The sequence below is a fragment of the Xiphophorus maculatus genome, chromosome 19, assembly GCF_002775205.1.
Source record: "Xiphophorus maculatus strain JP 163 A chromosome 19, X_maculatus-5.0-male, whole genome shotgun sequence".
Taxonomy (NCBI): domain Eukaryota; kingdom Metazoa; phylum Chordata; class Actinopteri; order Cyprinodontiformes; family Poeciliidae; genus Xiphophorus; species Xiphophorus maculatus.
This window is the reverse complement of record NC_036461.1, coordinates 14,048,652-14,065,557: the sequence shown is the minus strand read 5'-3', so window position 1 is coordinate 14,065,557 and position 16,906 is coordinate 14,048,652. Positions and strand designations below refer to the sequence as shown.

At 37.5% G+C, this 16,906-nt stretch overlaps 1 protein-coding gene across 1 annotated transcript in view; it reads left to right on the top strand.

The window, feature by feature from the left end:
• Positions 1-16,906, top strand: part of babam2 (BRISC and BRCA1 A complex member 2) — an 82,045-nt gene that overhangs the window by 22,625 nt on the left and 42,514 nt on the right. The window contains exons 5-6 of the mRNA XM_005799112.3: positions 4,851-5,045; positions 7,162-7,236. Coding sequence (XP_005799169.1) covers positions 4,851-5,045; positions 7,162-7,236 — 270 coding nt within the window. The remainder of the gene's footprint in view (positions 1-4,850; positions 5,046-7,161; positions 7,237-16,906) is intronic.

Genomic DNA, 16,906 nt, shown 5'->3' with positions numbered 1-16,906 from the left:
TCTATGAATACCCAAGATGGAAAATCCCGCTAATGCTAATCCACTATATTTATAATATGCAGTTTTTAACATTGATAATGAATCAAATCCTAATATCTTCTGGTAATACGATTAGAAATTGCTCTTAAAGATGTGCACTCTTTTTCAAAGAAATAGAAGGTATCAGTGGTTTATTTTTTCAAGTGACGTGTTTTATCATCAGCCAAGGTAGTGCTTAAAACATCTGACACAGGTTTAGCTAGTGCGTTGTGACAAAATAATTGGATTACAAGGTCCAGATTGAACTGGGGACTATTGTTGGGGCCTGTGATACTTACCCCCTGTGGTTAAAGCCCTAAGAAAGCGGTTTCTTCCAAACTGACGGATCCAAAGGCCTTGTAGATGGATTTTCCTTTTCACTTCCTTTCATCAAACGTTAAATCTCAGCCTTCAAACTGCTCAGATTGTGACTATAGCATCTTTTTGTGTATATTCATGTATCAAATCTGTACATTTTCCGCAGGGCTTATTTTATTCATGTAGGAAAAAAAGATAAAATAACACATAGATTTGTTTTGGCATACACAGCCTTCAGCAGAGCGTGCAAAATCAATTCAGCGAAGAGTCTGTACAGACTCACATGTCTGCAAACGGCCACGCTCGCACTGCATGAGTGCTGCTTCTCTTTCCTCACTGCTCCTTATTTTCTTTACCTCTTATGTTTGACCAATGTTTTCTTCAGCTTTCAGGCTCTACCTTGTTAACAGAAAATCCAAACATTCAGAGCAGCATGAAAGAAACAACTGTTACGTTCTCCTGTTGTTGGCCTTTCCGGTGCCCTTTTTGTGACACAGCTGTAGGGTTTTGTCATTTTGATTCCCTCCAAAGCTACACTGAAGGAAAAGTTTCATTGAATGGTTGTATTTATGCAATAAAGTTTGTTATGACTGAATTTGCACAGTTAGCTTCTGGAGTTGTGTACATCTTTCTGGTCCCAACATTTGATTCAGCCACTGTGAACTTTTCCATCTAGCATCAAGGTAAAAGAGCCATTTTACCTTCTGTCAACTCCAATTGGTGATTGCAAGGTCTAATACTAAAAAAATGGGTTTTATATGTATTTATTACAGTATTAAAAAAAGAACATCCACTATTTTCAGCTCATAAACACATCAAGCATAGGAAAAGTAAGCTGGTTTTCAGTTGTTTTTTTTTATTGTTTCAAACAACAATAATTAGTTATGTGAGTAAAAGCTGTAAGTAGCTTTTAAAGCCATAACCACTCCTTGATATATTGGTAACACTCAGCTTAGTTTGCTACAAATGGAACAACACAGAAAACTACAGTAGGATCTACTGTATATGTCTCTTTACTCCAAACTTGCCTCTAGGTGACCTCAAGGCACATCCACAGTTTGTGATGCCCTCTTGGATCATTTGCCAAACCATAAATATCTTCCCAGGTGAAAACAATTTCGACAGTTTGTGTGTCCTTTCGGAGTCCCTTGCTCATTTCCTCTCAGGGACTTGATAAAGTATTACATGTTACATTGCTGGGTTACATGTGAGAATAACCCACATTGAAGCTGATTTACTATACCTTTGCATTACAGGTGTGCCCAAGTCCAGTCATAGACAGCTGCCTTCCTGCAACTTTTCGATGCGTCCCCGCTCCAACACACCTGAATCAAATGAACTGCTTCTTACCAGGTCTCTCCTGAGCTGGATGACGGCTGCTGAGAGAATTCAGCTATTACATCCAGGTGTGTTGGAGGAGGGATGCATCTAAATGTTACCGGGTGGTAGTTCTCAAAGACTGGCCTTGGGCACCCCTGATCTATTGTGCAAATCACTTTAATGCATGGAGTCACATGATCTCTATTTTTTGCCCTTGGAATTTTCCTTTCAAAGAAAATGAATAGAAGAACCATACGGTCATGCATTTATAAGGAAACTAATCATTAATGATCTTCCGTCCTTTGCTGTTGCTATGAGAGGACTTTTCATCATATTCGTCTTTACTTTGTTGGCACAATAAATTGCTGTTTCAGTTTGCTTGAAACATATTTTTAGTGGCCTTCATTTATTCCTGGAAAACAATCTGCTTGATGTGGGAGCAGCACCACACAAGCCCAGGCTCTCTGTCATTGGCCACTGGAGCAGCTCACTTTAACCACTAACCGTGTGGAGACTTTAGCTGTAATTACCCATGAAGTGTTTATACTGCTGTGCTGTCCTCACACCCACAAATCATGCTCCTCTTCTTTTTTCTCAACAGCACTTGTCCTGTTGGGAACATATCAGCCCTGTGCATCACAGCTATAGCTTGAAACATTATTCTCCACTTCTTTTCAGCTACGGTTTCATAATTTACCCGTCAGAGACAGCAAACGTGCAGAGACTCGGCCCACTTTCCGTCTGGCCTTGGCCTACTTGCCTGAACTCTGCAGTGTTGTTTCTGCTCCCTCTCCCACCTCGGATCCCTCCCTCCTCGCTCTCGTCCTCCTCAGAGGAGTTTTGCTGATATTCTCTGTCACAATCCTGACACAGCACTTCCTCGGTCTCGGCTCGCTCCTGCCCGGGGGCTCTGACTGCTTCTTTTGGACAATGCCCATCTTTGTTTGCGTCTCTCCCCCTTCGTTTCGGGAATCCAGGCATTGCTGGTAACTACTGGTGGACCAGGATGATGAGGTCACCGACTCTCTTTGGCCTGCCCTTGCCACTGCCACCAATCCCTCCTGAAACAATAGGAGCTTTCTCCTTTGGGCTGATACAGGCCTGCAGACAGACAGTTGTGGAGACAAGCTATTGCAAGTCAGAAACATCCTGCTTTTGTCATCTAAATGTAGCTGGTATTAATGGTTAATTCCCACCCCAATTAATCCTCCCACTGAACGGATGTGTATTTAAATGTCCTGGTTTTTGCTTAGACCGGTTTTCATTTTTTATGCTTGTGTGCAGCCAAGTTACACATTTACCTTGCCAAGATGCTTATGTTATCAGATTTACAAGGCTCGTTTAGTTAGAAAACACTCCTTTACTTTCAGAATGAATTGAGGGAGAAGTCACTTTCATTTTTAGGTCTCATTGCAAACCTATAATTCCAAGAAATGTCATTCAGTTTCTCCTTTCTATCATTTGACACAGAGTGAATCTGGAACACCTCTGATAAAATGTTAGTTGTCTGTAATAAAGAGTTTCAAAACTTTTCTAAAGTTTAGTGGGGCATTTAACCTATACATTTAATCAATAAGTGTACACATCCTGAAGCAATCTTTAACTTTTATTAAAGATTGGCACTCTGACATCTGCTCTCTTCTTCTGAGGATAGATGTTTTCTAACAATTTTGTTCTGAACTCTGGCTTGGAAAACCTAAACCTTTAATGATCTCTCTGCAAACTCTGTTCTTTTGGCAATGTGTCATTTTGTGTTGAGCCCAACAAACATTTTAGAATTGGACAAACCTTATAATAAACCTGATAACATAACCAGAGGTTCAAATTTGGTTTAATCAGATCAGATCCACAAGGCTTTGGGAGAATTTAGATAGGTCTGGATGCTTTCTTTGAAAAAGGAGGCTTTTCTCTTGGAACACTTCTTTATGAAGATGGTAGATCACAAACAGTGCTTACCATAAACTATTGGAGATTATTTTCTGGTTCTTTTGTCTCTTTATATAGTTTGTGGCCTTGTCTTTTTATCGTATATCCTAATTCTTCTGACTGATACATTTGAACAATGAGATCCGTTCAATCCATAGTAACTTCACTGCTAATTGTAGCTTTGGCTGAAGGATGCAAATAAGCAAATGTCAGGACAATGTGCCCACGACAACATGACTTCATTTATGTTAATCATAATCTCTTTAATTAATTTCACTTGTTTTATTTTTTAAAGGTTCCTCCCTAATTGGGCTATTTGTTTTCCCCCTTTGCATTACAATTTTTTTTTTTAATCATTGTTTTATAATGTTACATCACAAGTACTTGACATTGTCTTGACTGTGGACATGTTTGGAGCCGAAAGAAGGGAAAACTCTCAGATTTTTAAAATACAGCACAGTAGAAATACAACAATAACCTCAAAAAATTTTGATGTGTGGCAAAATTGGAATTTTTGTCTTGTTTTAAATGGAGTTAAGACTCAAACTGTGTTATATACATGTAAAAATGAACAGTGCTTTTTTTTACCCTGATTTGAAAATAATTCCTATATATTGCAGGCACTTTGAGAGTAACATTAGAAGAGCAAAGTCATTCAATATTTTTTGTCACAATATTATTGTTTACATATAATAAACATTTTTAACATTTCATTCATGAATAGATTGTTCATCTTTAGGAACAAAAATTAAAACTTGATAAATTTCTTTCTAAGCCTTTCATTTGACAGTAAATTATCCACAGTATAAATATCACTGCTGTTTACAGCTGGAGTCAGATGGTTCAGTACTTTTCCATATCAACGTAAATCAGGACATCCTTCAGCACAGCCTGCTTCCTTTATGCTCTTTTAATAGGAATAAGACTTTTCTTCCTCCTTCTGGGACACATTTGTTTTTAGTTACCATATTTTTCCCGGATGCTACAACAGGACTATTTTCTGCTCCTTATAGTTATAACACACTAAAGTTGCTTTTCCATGAGTTAAAATATCTGAAACAAGTAGTTCAGTATAAAAAATAAATTTTAGGTGCATACAGTTGAGTTTAATTTGCACTATATGCAGTTTAAAAAAATGTCTTGCCTGCTTTGCTCTAATCGATCATGAAAAGGCCTAGACAGCGCTCTTTGCTCATTTACTTTACACTATAGTACAACTTTAATTCCTTTCTTTTTTCTGTTTTTCCCATCTTTGATGTCTTCTCCAGCACTTGGTCCACTGGGATGCTGGAAACCCAGAGAGTTTGCTTCAGCTGGTGAAGGAGCTCATCCAGCAGTACCATCAGTACCAGTGCCAGCGCCTGCGCGAGAGCTCCCGGCTCCTGTTTGAGTACGACAGCCTGCTGGAAGATCCCAGCTACGGACGGAACCTGGAGATTTATGCTGGACGGAAAAACAGCTGGGTAAGAACTTTTATATATATCTAGCAGGATTGTTATGAGAAAAAAAAGATGCTGAAGTAAAAGAAAGATAAGTCACATGTAATTAAACTAAAGTAATGCTGTCCTCGGACAACAAAATGTCGCAATTGTCATATGACTCTTGTTTTGTAATATTGCAGGATTACAATCTAAAAGAAATTTAAAAACAATCAACAGGAACAATTGTGTCATAAGACTTCTTGTTTCCTGCTTTAAATCGCTGTTATCTGATGTTGGCCACATGTGTCGTTATGTATAAATTTGTAACAAAAACAATTCTGAGAAAAGGAAGCCACAAAACCCAACTGGTGAAGTTCTGTGTTGGAAAAGCTTCAGAGAATATATGTTTAAGGATATTAGATGGTGATTATCAATGTTTTTCAGCAGAGTCTTGCTGCATAAGGACAGAAATTCCCGGTCAAGAAGACTGGAGAGAATTGGTCACATTTAATTTTAATTAAAGAAAAAGAGCAGATTAATATTAATTTGTATTTCCTGAATTTCTTTAACTTTTCTCCTTTTTCTTTCTCTCTCAAATATATGTGCTGTAGTTTTATTGTAATCTTTTCTTGTATTTTAATAAATATGAAATCAAGTAAGACAAAATATGCTGCATTATTGACATTTACTTACCTAAAAAAAATCAAATAAGCAATATGTGTCATCTTTAATAAACCTACAATTAATTTATGTGACAAAAAAATCAATAAGAACTATTTTGCAGTTAATCTGACAAATGTTTTTGCTAAAACTTCACTTCTAAGCACCAGACTAATGCAGTCTTTTGGTAGAAATATTTTTTCCTTCATTAGCAAACTCTATATTTCTCTTATTAAGTTTGAGTTTGTGCTTCATTCTTTTCTGAGGCTGATTTTTCATTGTTATTTAGACATATCCTGTACCTTTTCACATCAGGAAAAACCTTTTCCCTCTAACGGTGTTGAAAACTTAAACTCCTTCTGTGCTGCTTGTTAAATAGCAGTGGCCCTTACAGAGTGGGATGGACAGACATCTGAGAGTCTGCTAACTGAGCTTGGCCATCACCGTGTCTGTTGATAGGTGGTCTTGGACCTTGATGTGTGCTGTCGTGTCACCATGGTAATGTTGATCTGTTATTGGAAATGGCAAATCAAATGGAAAGAAGTACTGGTTGCAACACTTGAGGACTAAACATAAGCACTGGTTGCAAAAAATAAATACATTGATATCAGACAGATTCTTGTGTCCGCATGACATGCACACACTAGAGAGGCCATACCCTGGCCCGTTTATGGAAAAAAAAAATCTCCTGAAAAAATCTTAAGAGAAAATTTTAAGAGAGGGGCATTATGTAAAATTCACTTTGTTGAGCTTTATATCATGTTACTATATTATTCCTTCATTACAAACGTACCTGGAGCTTGGATTCTTTCATGGATGTTTGAGAAATACTTTAATCTTCCGTGGCAGCCAATTTCAATGTGTCAAATGTCAAAGTCAAATTTATTTTAAGTTGTGTCTGATATGTAGAGAATTTTTATAACAATTGAAGGTAACATGAGTACTTGATTGTGCTATAAGATAAAATATATAACACCATCTATTTAAAGGTAATCTGGTATTAGGTCAGACCATAATAAATTTTAATTTGTTAATGTTCGATCATGTTTTGTTTCTTTATATCGGGAACTAAAACAGTTCAAGAATTTTTAAGAATTTTAAGTTCTGTTAAAAACAGTACTCTCCTTGTGTAACTCGTATAGCTTATAGCTTGTACAAATCCAGACTTGTTATTCCATCTTGGACTAAACTACTTGTTGAAGTTTAGTCCAAGATGGATACCAAGGTTAAAGCAGGTTTCTACTATTTTAAAACTCTGGTCTTCCTGTAAATCCTGATTCATGAACATTAAAAGCATTGTCATGTTTTTATTGTGGTACGGTTTAGTATGAGATTTTGATTTGGAAAATGTTTACCAACAATCTGGGAGCAGCGGGACATTTTATGAGAAACTTAAATAAAACTTGTTTATATAAAGCTTTAATTTCATTTTGAATTTATTTGATGTTGTGTCTTTCATTTTTCTGATACTCTCCACTTCTGTTTTGTGTGTTTCCAGACAGGAGAGTTTTCAGCCCGTTTCCTCCTTAAACTCCCAGTGGACTTCAGCAACATCCCAGTTTATCTTCTCAAGGTAGTTACCACACCAACCTGGAAACCACATCAACCATGAGCATCTGTCGAAACACACACTTCCTGTATGCTGTGCAGACGCGGCTGCAGACGTCAGGATCAGTCATTACACGAGCTGTTCTTGGTTATTACAAGTATGCATTTGTTTACATGTGTCAGTGTCTTTTGAATGTTTGTGTCAATAACAGAGGGATTTATTCAAATGAACTGCAGTGCAGCTGTGTATGCGTGTGTGGAGGCCTCAGTGTTGGGAGGCTGTAAGTTGACTAATCAGCAACTGTCACTGTGAATCTGCTCTGAGCCGCGTGGTGTCTGCAGGCAGCCTAGCTTGAATACAGTACGCACACACACACACACACACTGGATATATCTATAAATATTTCCATGTCTGTCTCTGCTCCCTCTTTCTCTTCCCTCGCTGATGATCTTTAGAGGCCGGAGGCTTCCACTCTCCGGCCTCTTCCAGCCTGGCCTGTGCCCGTGATGGTAAACATACGGGAAACAGCAACCATCATCAGCTTTATCTCGTCAGACCTGAGGCCCCGAGACTCGTCTCTCTCTGTAAGCAGGCTGTGAATGGACTCATCAAGTCAGTCACATTTCACAGCCACATTTCCCCTCATTCTGGGAATTTGATTTCATTTATTTTTGTCCCTGTGAGATTTTAGCCAAGAAAAAGGTTTAAGCCGAGCCCCGAGGGAAGCTTTATTGGTGACATGCTGGCTGTCACTTGCAGAAAGGATGCACACACTCGCTGACCTTTAGCCAGTGGGTGGTGGTGGCCCTAAAAGCTGTGAAACAATATTGTCAAGTAACTATGAAATATTTCGTTTTTTTTTACTGCTAAACCAAATCTCGAACATATATTAATGTTCCTGTCACCCTTATCATATCTTTTTCATATACGCTCTCAGTATTGTGCCATATTTGGCAGCTGCGGGTATACATAGTATCAGTAAGGGAGTGCTTGAAGACTTGAAGAAAGAAAAGTAATGAACATCATCAGCCTACACCTTGTCCACCTACGCGTTCCAAGGGAAAGGGCCCGTGCTGCATATAGGCAGTACTGGACCGCATCCCAAAACCGATGACCTGAATTTTCATTTTGACAGTTGTCATGCGATTGCTTCTGTCAGTGTGTGTGTATTCTTGAGTCAATTGTTTCCATGCATTGCACATTTCTGCTCTGCATGCAACTCTGTGGTGTTGCAGGGCAGCTGAAGTGTAATTAATTTATTCCTGCAATCGCTTCTGACAGAGCAGATGAAAAAACTCTATATAATCCCACACAAAGAAGCAGTGGAACTACAAGTTTAATACTCAGTGGATTATACATCGTGCACATCCTTTGTATGAAATATGTACATGTGCTTAGCCACTCAACTTAAAGCCTTCTATTAGGTCAATGATGAAACATGCAAGATTGTAGTGATTAACATAATTTATTTTTTTTCTTTTCCATATGCACAGAAACTGAAAAGATGTGTCAAGTGGCTGCAAGAACATGTCTGAAATCTAAAACATACATGTTTTTGATTGTGATGAAAAATAGAAAAATGTATTTATTTTTCAAAATGAATGTTAATGATAAGGAATAGTTGTGCACAAATCGAGTGGTGCTGATTTATTTAATTTTGGGTGGTCGGCAATTGGCTGATACTTGCATGCGAAACCGATCTTATCAAATGATCTTATCTGCCTCCATTGGTTTAATAATTACCAGAAAGAACAGCTGAATCCAGCTTAGTTTTTCCTGCAAAATAATCTCTGTCTTGGCCAATTAAAAACTCGGCTTCTTCAGTTGAATACATGAATACATCTGACAATTAAACCAGTTGTTGTTACTCTTCTATGCCCCAGAGCATCATTAGACACTGGTATGTCCCGCTAAACATTTAATGATCTGTTGCTCAAATTGAATTATCAAAAATGATAAAACTGTCTGTGAACTGGCTAATGTCTATGCAAACACTGCAGCTCCAAACAGATAGTTTATATGCTCATATATTTTTGTTCTTAAATAGTAGTTCATAACCATTTAAATGTAAGATTTTTACTTTGTAAGTAACCAAGTATCTTTGGAGTAAGAATATTAACTCTAAATCAGGTGCTGTAGATGGAGGTTGGACTGTTGACCCTGATTTTAATCAACCTTCTAACAAATCCATGGATGTCCTTGCTTGAGGAACGCCAGTTTGGCAGTGAAGCAGAAATCTGTTTAGACGCAAGCTACCGTGCTTCGCTAGCGAACGGCGAGATGTTGCTGGTGGGCACAGAGCCGTGGAGGACGACCGTTACCTGAAGCGAAGCATCCGCATGGTCTGAGCTCACGACAGTGGACATGTTTACCTTCATGCACAGACCATCCGGCCTCGGGGTGGAGGGAGGAGAGCTAGTTTATTTATTTAGTTATTTTCAAAGGTGGTGGAGGGTGTTGGGGGGAGGGAGTGGGTCAGCGTGAAAGAGAGGGAAGAACGCTGAGAGCAGACATGAAGGAAAGTGAGATGCACACAGATGGATGTTGGCAGTTTCTTTTTTAAAGTCCATGCAGTTCTCTTGAGGACTATTTTAGTGTCTCTGGCTTTGATTGCACCTTGATCTCTTGCTCGTCATCCCTTTGGAATCGCAGTAGCTTGCACCTTTTTAATTAGCTTTGGCATTTCCCCTCTCACAACTCAGATTTTTTTTTTTGTAGTAATGCCTGTACAACTAAAACTATCACCTGTGCCCATCAAAGGGCAAACAAAAACTAAATCTGTAACCTCAGGTGAAAAATACATAAACATAAAAAAAAATCTAAGTTAAACAATTTATTAGTAAATTTAAACAACTATGAAGAATCTAATACAAAGAAATATGAGACAAAATCTAATAAAAGCAAATATAAATTTAAGAACAAATTTAAAACAAAAAAATATTTAATGAAATGATAACAATGAATAAATTACCTCCCCCTTGACGGCCCCCATCTCCATAATATCTATCCACCACTATATCTATCCTTGGTTTTGTACTCAGTAAAGTACAAGAGCAGCTGCAGCTTGTCTCTTGTCCACTCTCATGAGCGTGGTCCGACGCCACATTCGTGACTGAGCTCGCCGCTCTCGCTTCACTTGAGCTTTGTTTCCCCACAAGCAGTGACCCGTGTCACCAGCTATGAAGTGACTGCAGATCTTGTGTGTTTATGTGTGCGACAGAGAAAGATTGATGCGCTTGGGTCCTCGAGCCTCTGTCGTTGGTTGTTCGGGCACTTGCTGTTGTTTATGTTTTTGTTTGCATTGGGATATGAATGCATGATGACTTGTTTTAGGTTTTGCTGGCTGCAGAAACTTTTATCTGGGGATCTGACCCCTCATGTTTCTACCCTACATACCAGGGGCTAAACAAATTACTGAAGAGATACTGTATTTAGAAGGACAAATTAGTGCTACAATAAACTTTGTCGCTGTTGTTTTAGTAGAAGTTTATTTGTGTAGCAACAAGGCAGTACAAAATGCTTTACATGATGAAACTATAATAAAAAGAAAAAAAGACATTACATTGCAGAGGCAAAATAAATTAAAGTTATAAAAAGTTGAAATCCAGACTAGAATTAATTTATGTTCACTTATGAATCAAAGGAAGTGCTACACAATCAGGTTCTTAGCCTTGATTTAAAGTAACTTTCAGCAGCTTTGGCACATCTGTTCAGTGCTTGTATAGTTCACAGTCACTTAGTGACATTCAAATGTAAAGCACAGTGGATGGCAAAAGTATTCATACCCCTTGACCTTTTCCATATTTTGTCACATTACCTCCGCAAACTTTAATATAGTTCATTGGAGTTTTATGTGAAAGACCAACACGAAGTGTGAAGTAGAATGAAAAATTATATATAATTTAAAAATTATTTTACAAATAAAAAAACTGAAATTGTGGTGTGCAAAAAAAAAAGAAAAGTATTCAGCCCCTCTGATGCAATACTTTGTGGAACCACCTTTAGCTGCAATTACAGCTGCAAATATTTTAGGGCATGTTTGTACCAGCTCTGCACATCCGCTGACTGAAATTGCTGCCAATTCTTCTTTGCAAAACAGCTCATGCAATGGTGCCACTTGTTAATACTGGTTTCAGTCCTGTATTTTTTTTTTTTTAGAATGGTCTATCCTGCCATCTTTTTGTAGGATTATGCATGCATACATACATACATATATATAAAAAATAAAAATAGAATAGAATAAATAAAAACAGTCATGTTGTGTTGTTCATAATGCAGCTTAAAACTTCATTTAAAAGTAAAAATGTTCTAAACTTCCTGTGGAAATGGAAGTTTCCTATATTAGATATTTAGACTTTATGTTTATGTTTTACACAAAAATTTTATTTTTTTAAACCTCACTTCTCATTTTTATACAGAGTGAGTTGTTTTCATTATCCAAGTATGACTGTTCACCAAATTTTTTTCCCACTACTTAATTTGCTTCTGCTCAGTTTGGACCCTTTCGCTGTCCCTCCTGCTAAGCATTGCTTTCCCCCATTTGTCCCTCTGGTAAAAAACGACCCACGGGATGTTAGCACCAAGCCCTTGGCATCCCTGCGTGGTTGTTTTTGTCTGTACAAGCTATGCATGCTTCACTAAGAGCTCTTGTATCTAATTATTTGTACTCTAATTATTTTCGGTTGCACACCCTTGTTGCCCCTTCCCCCTGCCGCACGTGCTTGCTTTAACCTTCGGAGATCCACAGGCGGGAGCCGATGGGAAGGGTCGGGGTGAAGCAGAGCCATGGGCTCTCATTCCTTTCTTTTATCGGCTGTGCCACCATCGCTGAACTGTCTTTTCATTTCCTCTCTATTTAAAACAAACAAAAAAAAAATTATTAAAAAAAAAAATAAATAAATAAATATATATATATATATATATATATATATATATATATATATATATATATATATATATATATATATATATATATATATATATATATATATATATATATATATATATATATACACACATTTAATCCATGTAATCAAGACTCAAATCAGTCTTCAGCAAAAGTTATACCCCCAAACTTTTAAAATTGTACTAATTACTCCATTTACCATTTTGACCTTTTCACACCATTTATACCAGTGAGAACCAAGTGCCCGATTTCTCATTTTATTATATATTTTTTTTTAATGCTGAATGCTTTTTAAGGTAAGCTTTTTTATGAGATGAAGTGAGGCTGGGAAAGGAGTATTTCATTTTGCTTCAGGAATTGTCTCAGAACATGTTGTTTAACACAGCCTCCCTCCTCTGTGGCACTATGTTGGGATCTCCTCTCAACCCAGAGCCACACTCAAGATGAAGACAGACTAATGGTGTTCCATCACAGCTTTTCTTAACTGTGACATTTTTACTTTGTCATTGTGATAAAAAAAACAGCCACTTTATTGCTGCTAATGAAATTAAGGATTTAAGCCAAAACTATTGATCAAGGCATTTTTAAGATACTATAAATGTTTTTTCTTCCTAACTAAATGCACATTCACAAAATGAACACAGTTTAGTAATGAAGTGCAGGAAAGTAATTTCCTGCACAGGATTTCACAACATACTGACTTTTTCCAAAGCCCACCAAAAAATAACAACAGTTAAATCTGCTCCGTGGGTCCATGACATCACACAAGCCACAAGAATGAAGCTGATCAGTCGACATTAGCAAACATTGTGGTGGACGAGTGACTTTAAACAGAATTTGAGACAGATGTTGAAGCATTTCTGTTGGAAATAGTGTAGCCTTATGTGTTTGACTCTATTTACTCCCGCATTCAAGCAGTTTTCACATATACAACTCTGGTGCATCCATATAGAGGACAAGTAAACACTTTTTGATTGGGAAGTTTAAACAGCTTACAGATATGGAATAATAAATGGAGAGACTCAATGGAACTCTGTTCAGTAACCTTATGTGACGTAAGCAGAAAAGTTTGTCTTTAGATGGATTGATTTTGTCTCAATTTCAAAATTATTAACAACAAAATGTATAAACCAACTGAACAACTGACCATAAGATGCTACTTATTTGTGACAAACAAGATCTGATGGGCGTTTGATTGATTTGAGGGAAAATTCTGGCTCTCCAGGATTATCTGTGTCTGACTGCGTGGAAGGGAAATGTTAAACCAAACATGAGTCAGGGCTCTTACAGAGAACTTCATGCATAATTTTTTCCTTTTGACTTTCCAGGCTTTGCTGGGAAAATACAGAACAAAATTATTGTTTCAAAACATTACATACTGGATTTATAGGGACAGTATGTTTTTATTTTTATTTTAAAAAGTTAACTTTTATGTGTTTATGTTGCTTTTATAAAATGTAATTTGATTTAATCTTACTCAGAAGGGGAAAGCTGGAAGTTGCTTGTTATTAAAACATACAATAGGGGCCCAGAATTAGAAGTCCATGACGGAAAGTCTGACTTTTTAACAACATGCACTTCAAAATCTAATGAGACTGTCCAGTGATAATTGCAATAAAAACAGATTTCTTTTATGCACTCTTGATAAAGTCTTCCACATGAACTGTAGTATGCAGAATCCTTTATTGTACGTTTTGCAAGATTTTATGTTTCTAGTTAGGTTTGTCACAAAGGATACAGATGACCAAACCCCATTTGTTTCCAAACCTGAAAGTGAATGATACTTACAGGACATTGTGTTTGATTACATTCTTAGATCTAAGTTTTGACTTTAATGGAAAATTTGGTCTGTGTATTGCTAAAGGCTGCTGAGTACCACCATTTGGTTGGCTTTATCATGTTAACGTAAAGTCTTCATGACTAAGCGTTAAAAACTGCAGAAGTAAGCTTGTTAAAGTCTTTCAGGGCTGTATTTGTGATGCCATAGTACCATAGTTTTCAGTCTGAGGAGCTGAGTAATTCTGTAACTAACAACTCCACACCTCCCCTTCAAGAACCTGGATTTAGTAAGCTCCAAAATGACACAAAGTCACTTATGTGGAACCCAACATCACTGAATCCTCACACGGGAATGCATGAAAGCCATTGGTGGTTATTTTTGTATTTGTCCAAATTCTAACCTGATCTTATGCCCAATTTTCTCTCCGTGTGGGCTAGGTGGCTACTTCAGCTTCCTAAGAGATAAGCCAGAAGGCTCATCAGCCTGCAGCAGCCGTGGTCACTTTACCTCTGCGGTTGCCACATAATTGCTACTCCTTTCTCAACCTCCCATGAGGCTGTCGTTGTTGCGGTTTGCTGTCCCTCTCCATGTGGCAGTTGAGCTTTTGGAGAAGTCGTGGCTGAAGATAGCCCACTTCATCACATGATGGGTCTTTCACAATTCTCTCCACAGACCTGGAAAAACAACCCTGTGGACGCTTTACAGACACATGCAGATCCATGAACACCCACTCACTTATAACTGTCACTTTGCAAGCAGGTGAATGTGACAAAGCAGAGCTCCGCTGAAGATTCGCTGTATCGTATGGTGTGACTGATGCAGTTTAAATTGACTACAGATTTTGAACATCATGTGAGACAAATATTAGGAATGAAGATCACAGAAGGGTTGACCTGTCTTCATTACCCGTTAGCATTTTTTAAATTTCAGCCTGTGTGCCACTTTGAAAGAAGGCCTATGCATGTGCGTGACTTATGAGCATTTGGTGCCAAAGCAGCGGTTGTAATTTGTGGCCTTGCCTTGCCCCTGCACGGTAAACACTGACTAAGAGCTCAGGAATCTTAAGAGCTATAAAATAATTGCAGGTTACTCCCATGATGTGTGCTGCTCCTCTGGCTCAGCTCTGTCTCATCTCTGTTTTTTTTGTTCAGCCTCTCTTGGAGCCACTACATCCATTATTTACCATTTGAATGTGAGCTGCTGTTTGCTCATTACTTTTATTACTCATAATAGAAACAAATTATTTCATTAAATGTTATTTGAAAGCTGTTTTTGTCACCAGGGCCGGCCCAAGGTTTTATGGAGCCTTAAGCAGAATTAGATTTGAAGCCCCTCTATCTTTTAAGAGCCTCACTAACAATTTGAATTATTGATTATATTTACGTTTTTTAAGGATCCCCTTGAAAATGAGATGGCACATCTCAAGGGGTGATCCTTGAAATAAATAAATAACAGTGTTTCATGATAGATCTAGTGAAATCTGAGAGAGTGGACAGAGTTAGCTTGGCTGAGCTTAAAACTAATAATGGAAAATTGTTTATTATTTGCTGAGATCTATTTGTGAACAAACTGAGCCCAAACGCTCAGATTAAACTCAAAGCATCAGATTGTAGCTCTTTTAATCTAACAAAGTAATTTGCAGCACTTTTTTAAAATAAAGTTGCTAATTCAGTTAAATCCTAAATTAAAATAGTGAACAAACAAATATAATAAAGCACATATAAAATTCTTTGACCAGTGGTCTGTGTTCATATGCACTTATTTATGGGAGGCCCCTGTTTGTTTGGGGACCCCAAGTGGCAGTTTAGTTTGCTTATGCCTGTCTCTGTGTGACATGCGAAAGAGTCAGGTAAAAACCCAGTGTAGATAAAAACCTCATGCAGAAGAATTTTTAAGTCTGCTTTATTTGGAAAACATCAAAAGTCATGAAATCCAAATGATGCAACCTCTAAATATAAAAACACAGGACAAACATAGCATGAGAAACACTTCAACACAGTGGTGGCTGAGAGGAGGATCTAACAAAAAACATTTATAAGCCCGGATCTATAAATACAATGAGGGAGGTAATGAGTAACTAGCTGAGAAGATAATTAGTACTGATGCAAAACAAAAGCAAAGAACCACTAAAGAAGGTTAAACTTAACAAGATCCCAAAAGTACAAAATCCCAAAGTGACTCATAAAGCAAAAATGAAGCAAAACTCGTAAAGGCTCAAAGTCAGTTCACAGCCCCACTTTGCACCTATGCATTGTATAATTGCATATGCATTGTAATTTTGCCCCTTTCTGTTTTGCATCAAGCCTGCAGACAAAAATTGTAGTCAATCTTTGCATACATCATGGAAATAAATTGTCATAAAGCTTATAAGCTGGAAATTTGTTTCCTTTTTTTATCATCAACAAAATTGGGGTTATGGGATTGTCATGGGGAAATAAATATTGATAATAAAAGACACACCTTCTGTCATACCTGGAAATTTCAATTTTAAGAAAATATATATTTTTTTCTGTAAAAGAAATGTCCTTAAAACTTACAATTATGCTGTTGGAAGGGGTGGCGGCATAATGACTACCCTGCAAAAAACACAATCATTAGTCCTGGCACGCTGGCTGCAGGCAGCAGAATTTTGATGGGCACAATTTTCCATTTTTTTATAAACGGTAATTAAAAAAAAAAATGTATTAAATGTAGAAAGGTGGGTATAATATTCTAATTTGAAATTATAAAATTTTTCTTATGAGCGACAAATCAAATGACAAAAGGCTTAGGGGTGCATTGATGGATTGAGTTTTGACTGACATCTACTAATTTTCAGCTTGACCAGCTGTGACCAGTCAGACGGAGCAGATGTTACTGCTAAGAAATCCATTTTTTAAAGGACAAGTGAACATACAGTATCATGCACACAGGGACCGAGTCAAAGGGTCCGTGCCAGCACAACCAGACTATGAAACAGCGTTATTCCACAGGCAGTACGAAGGCTGAATATTCTCAAAAAGAAGTCA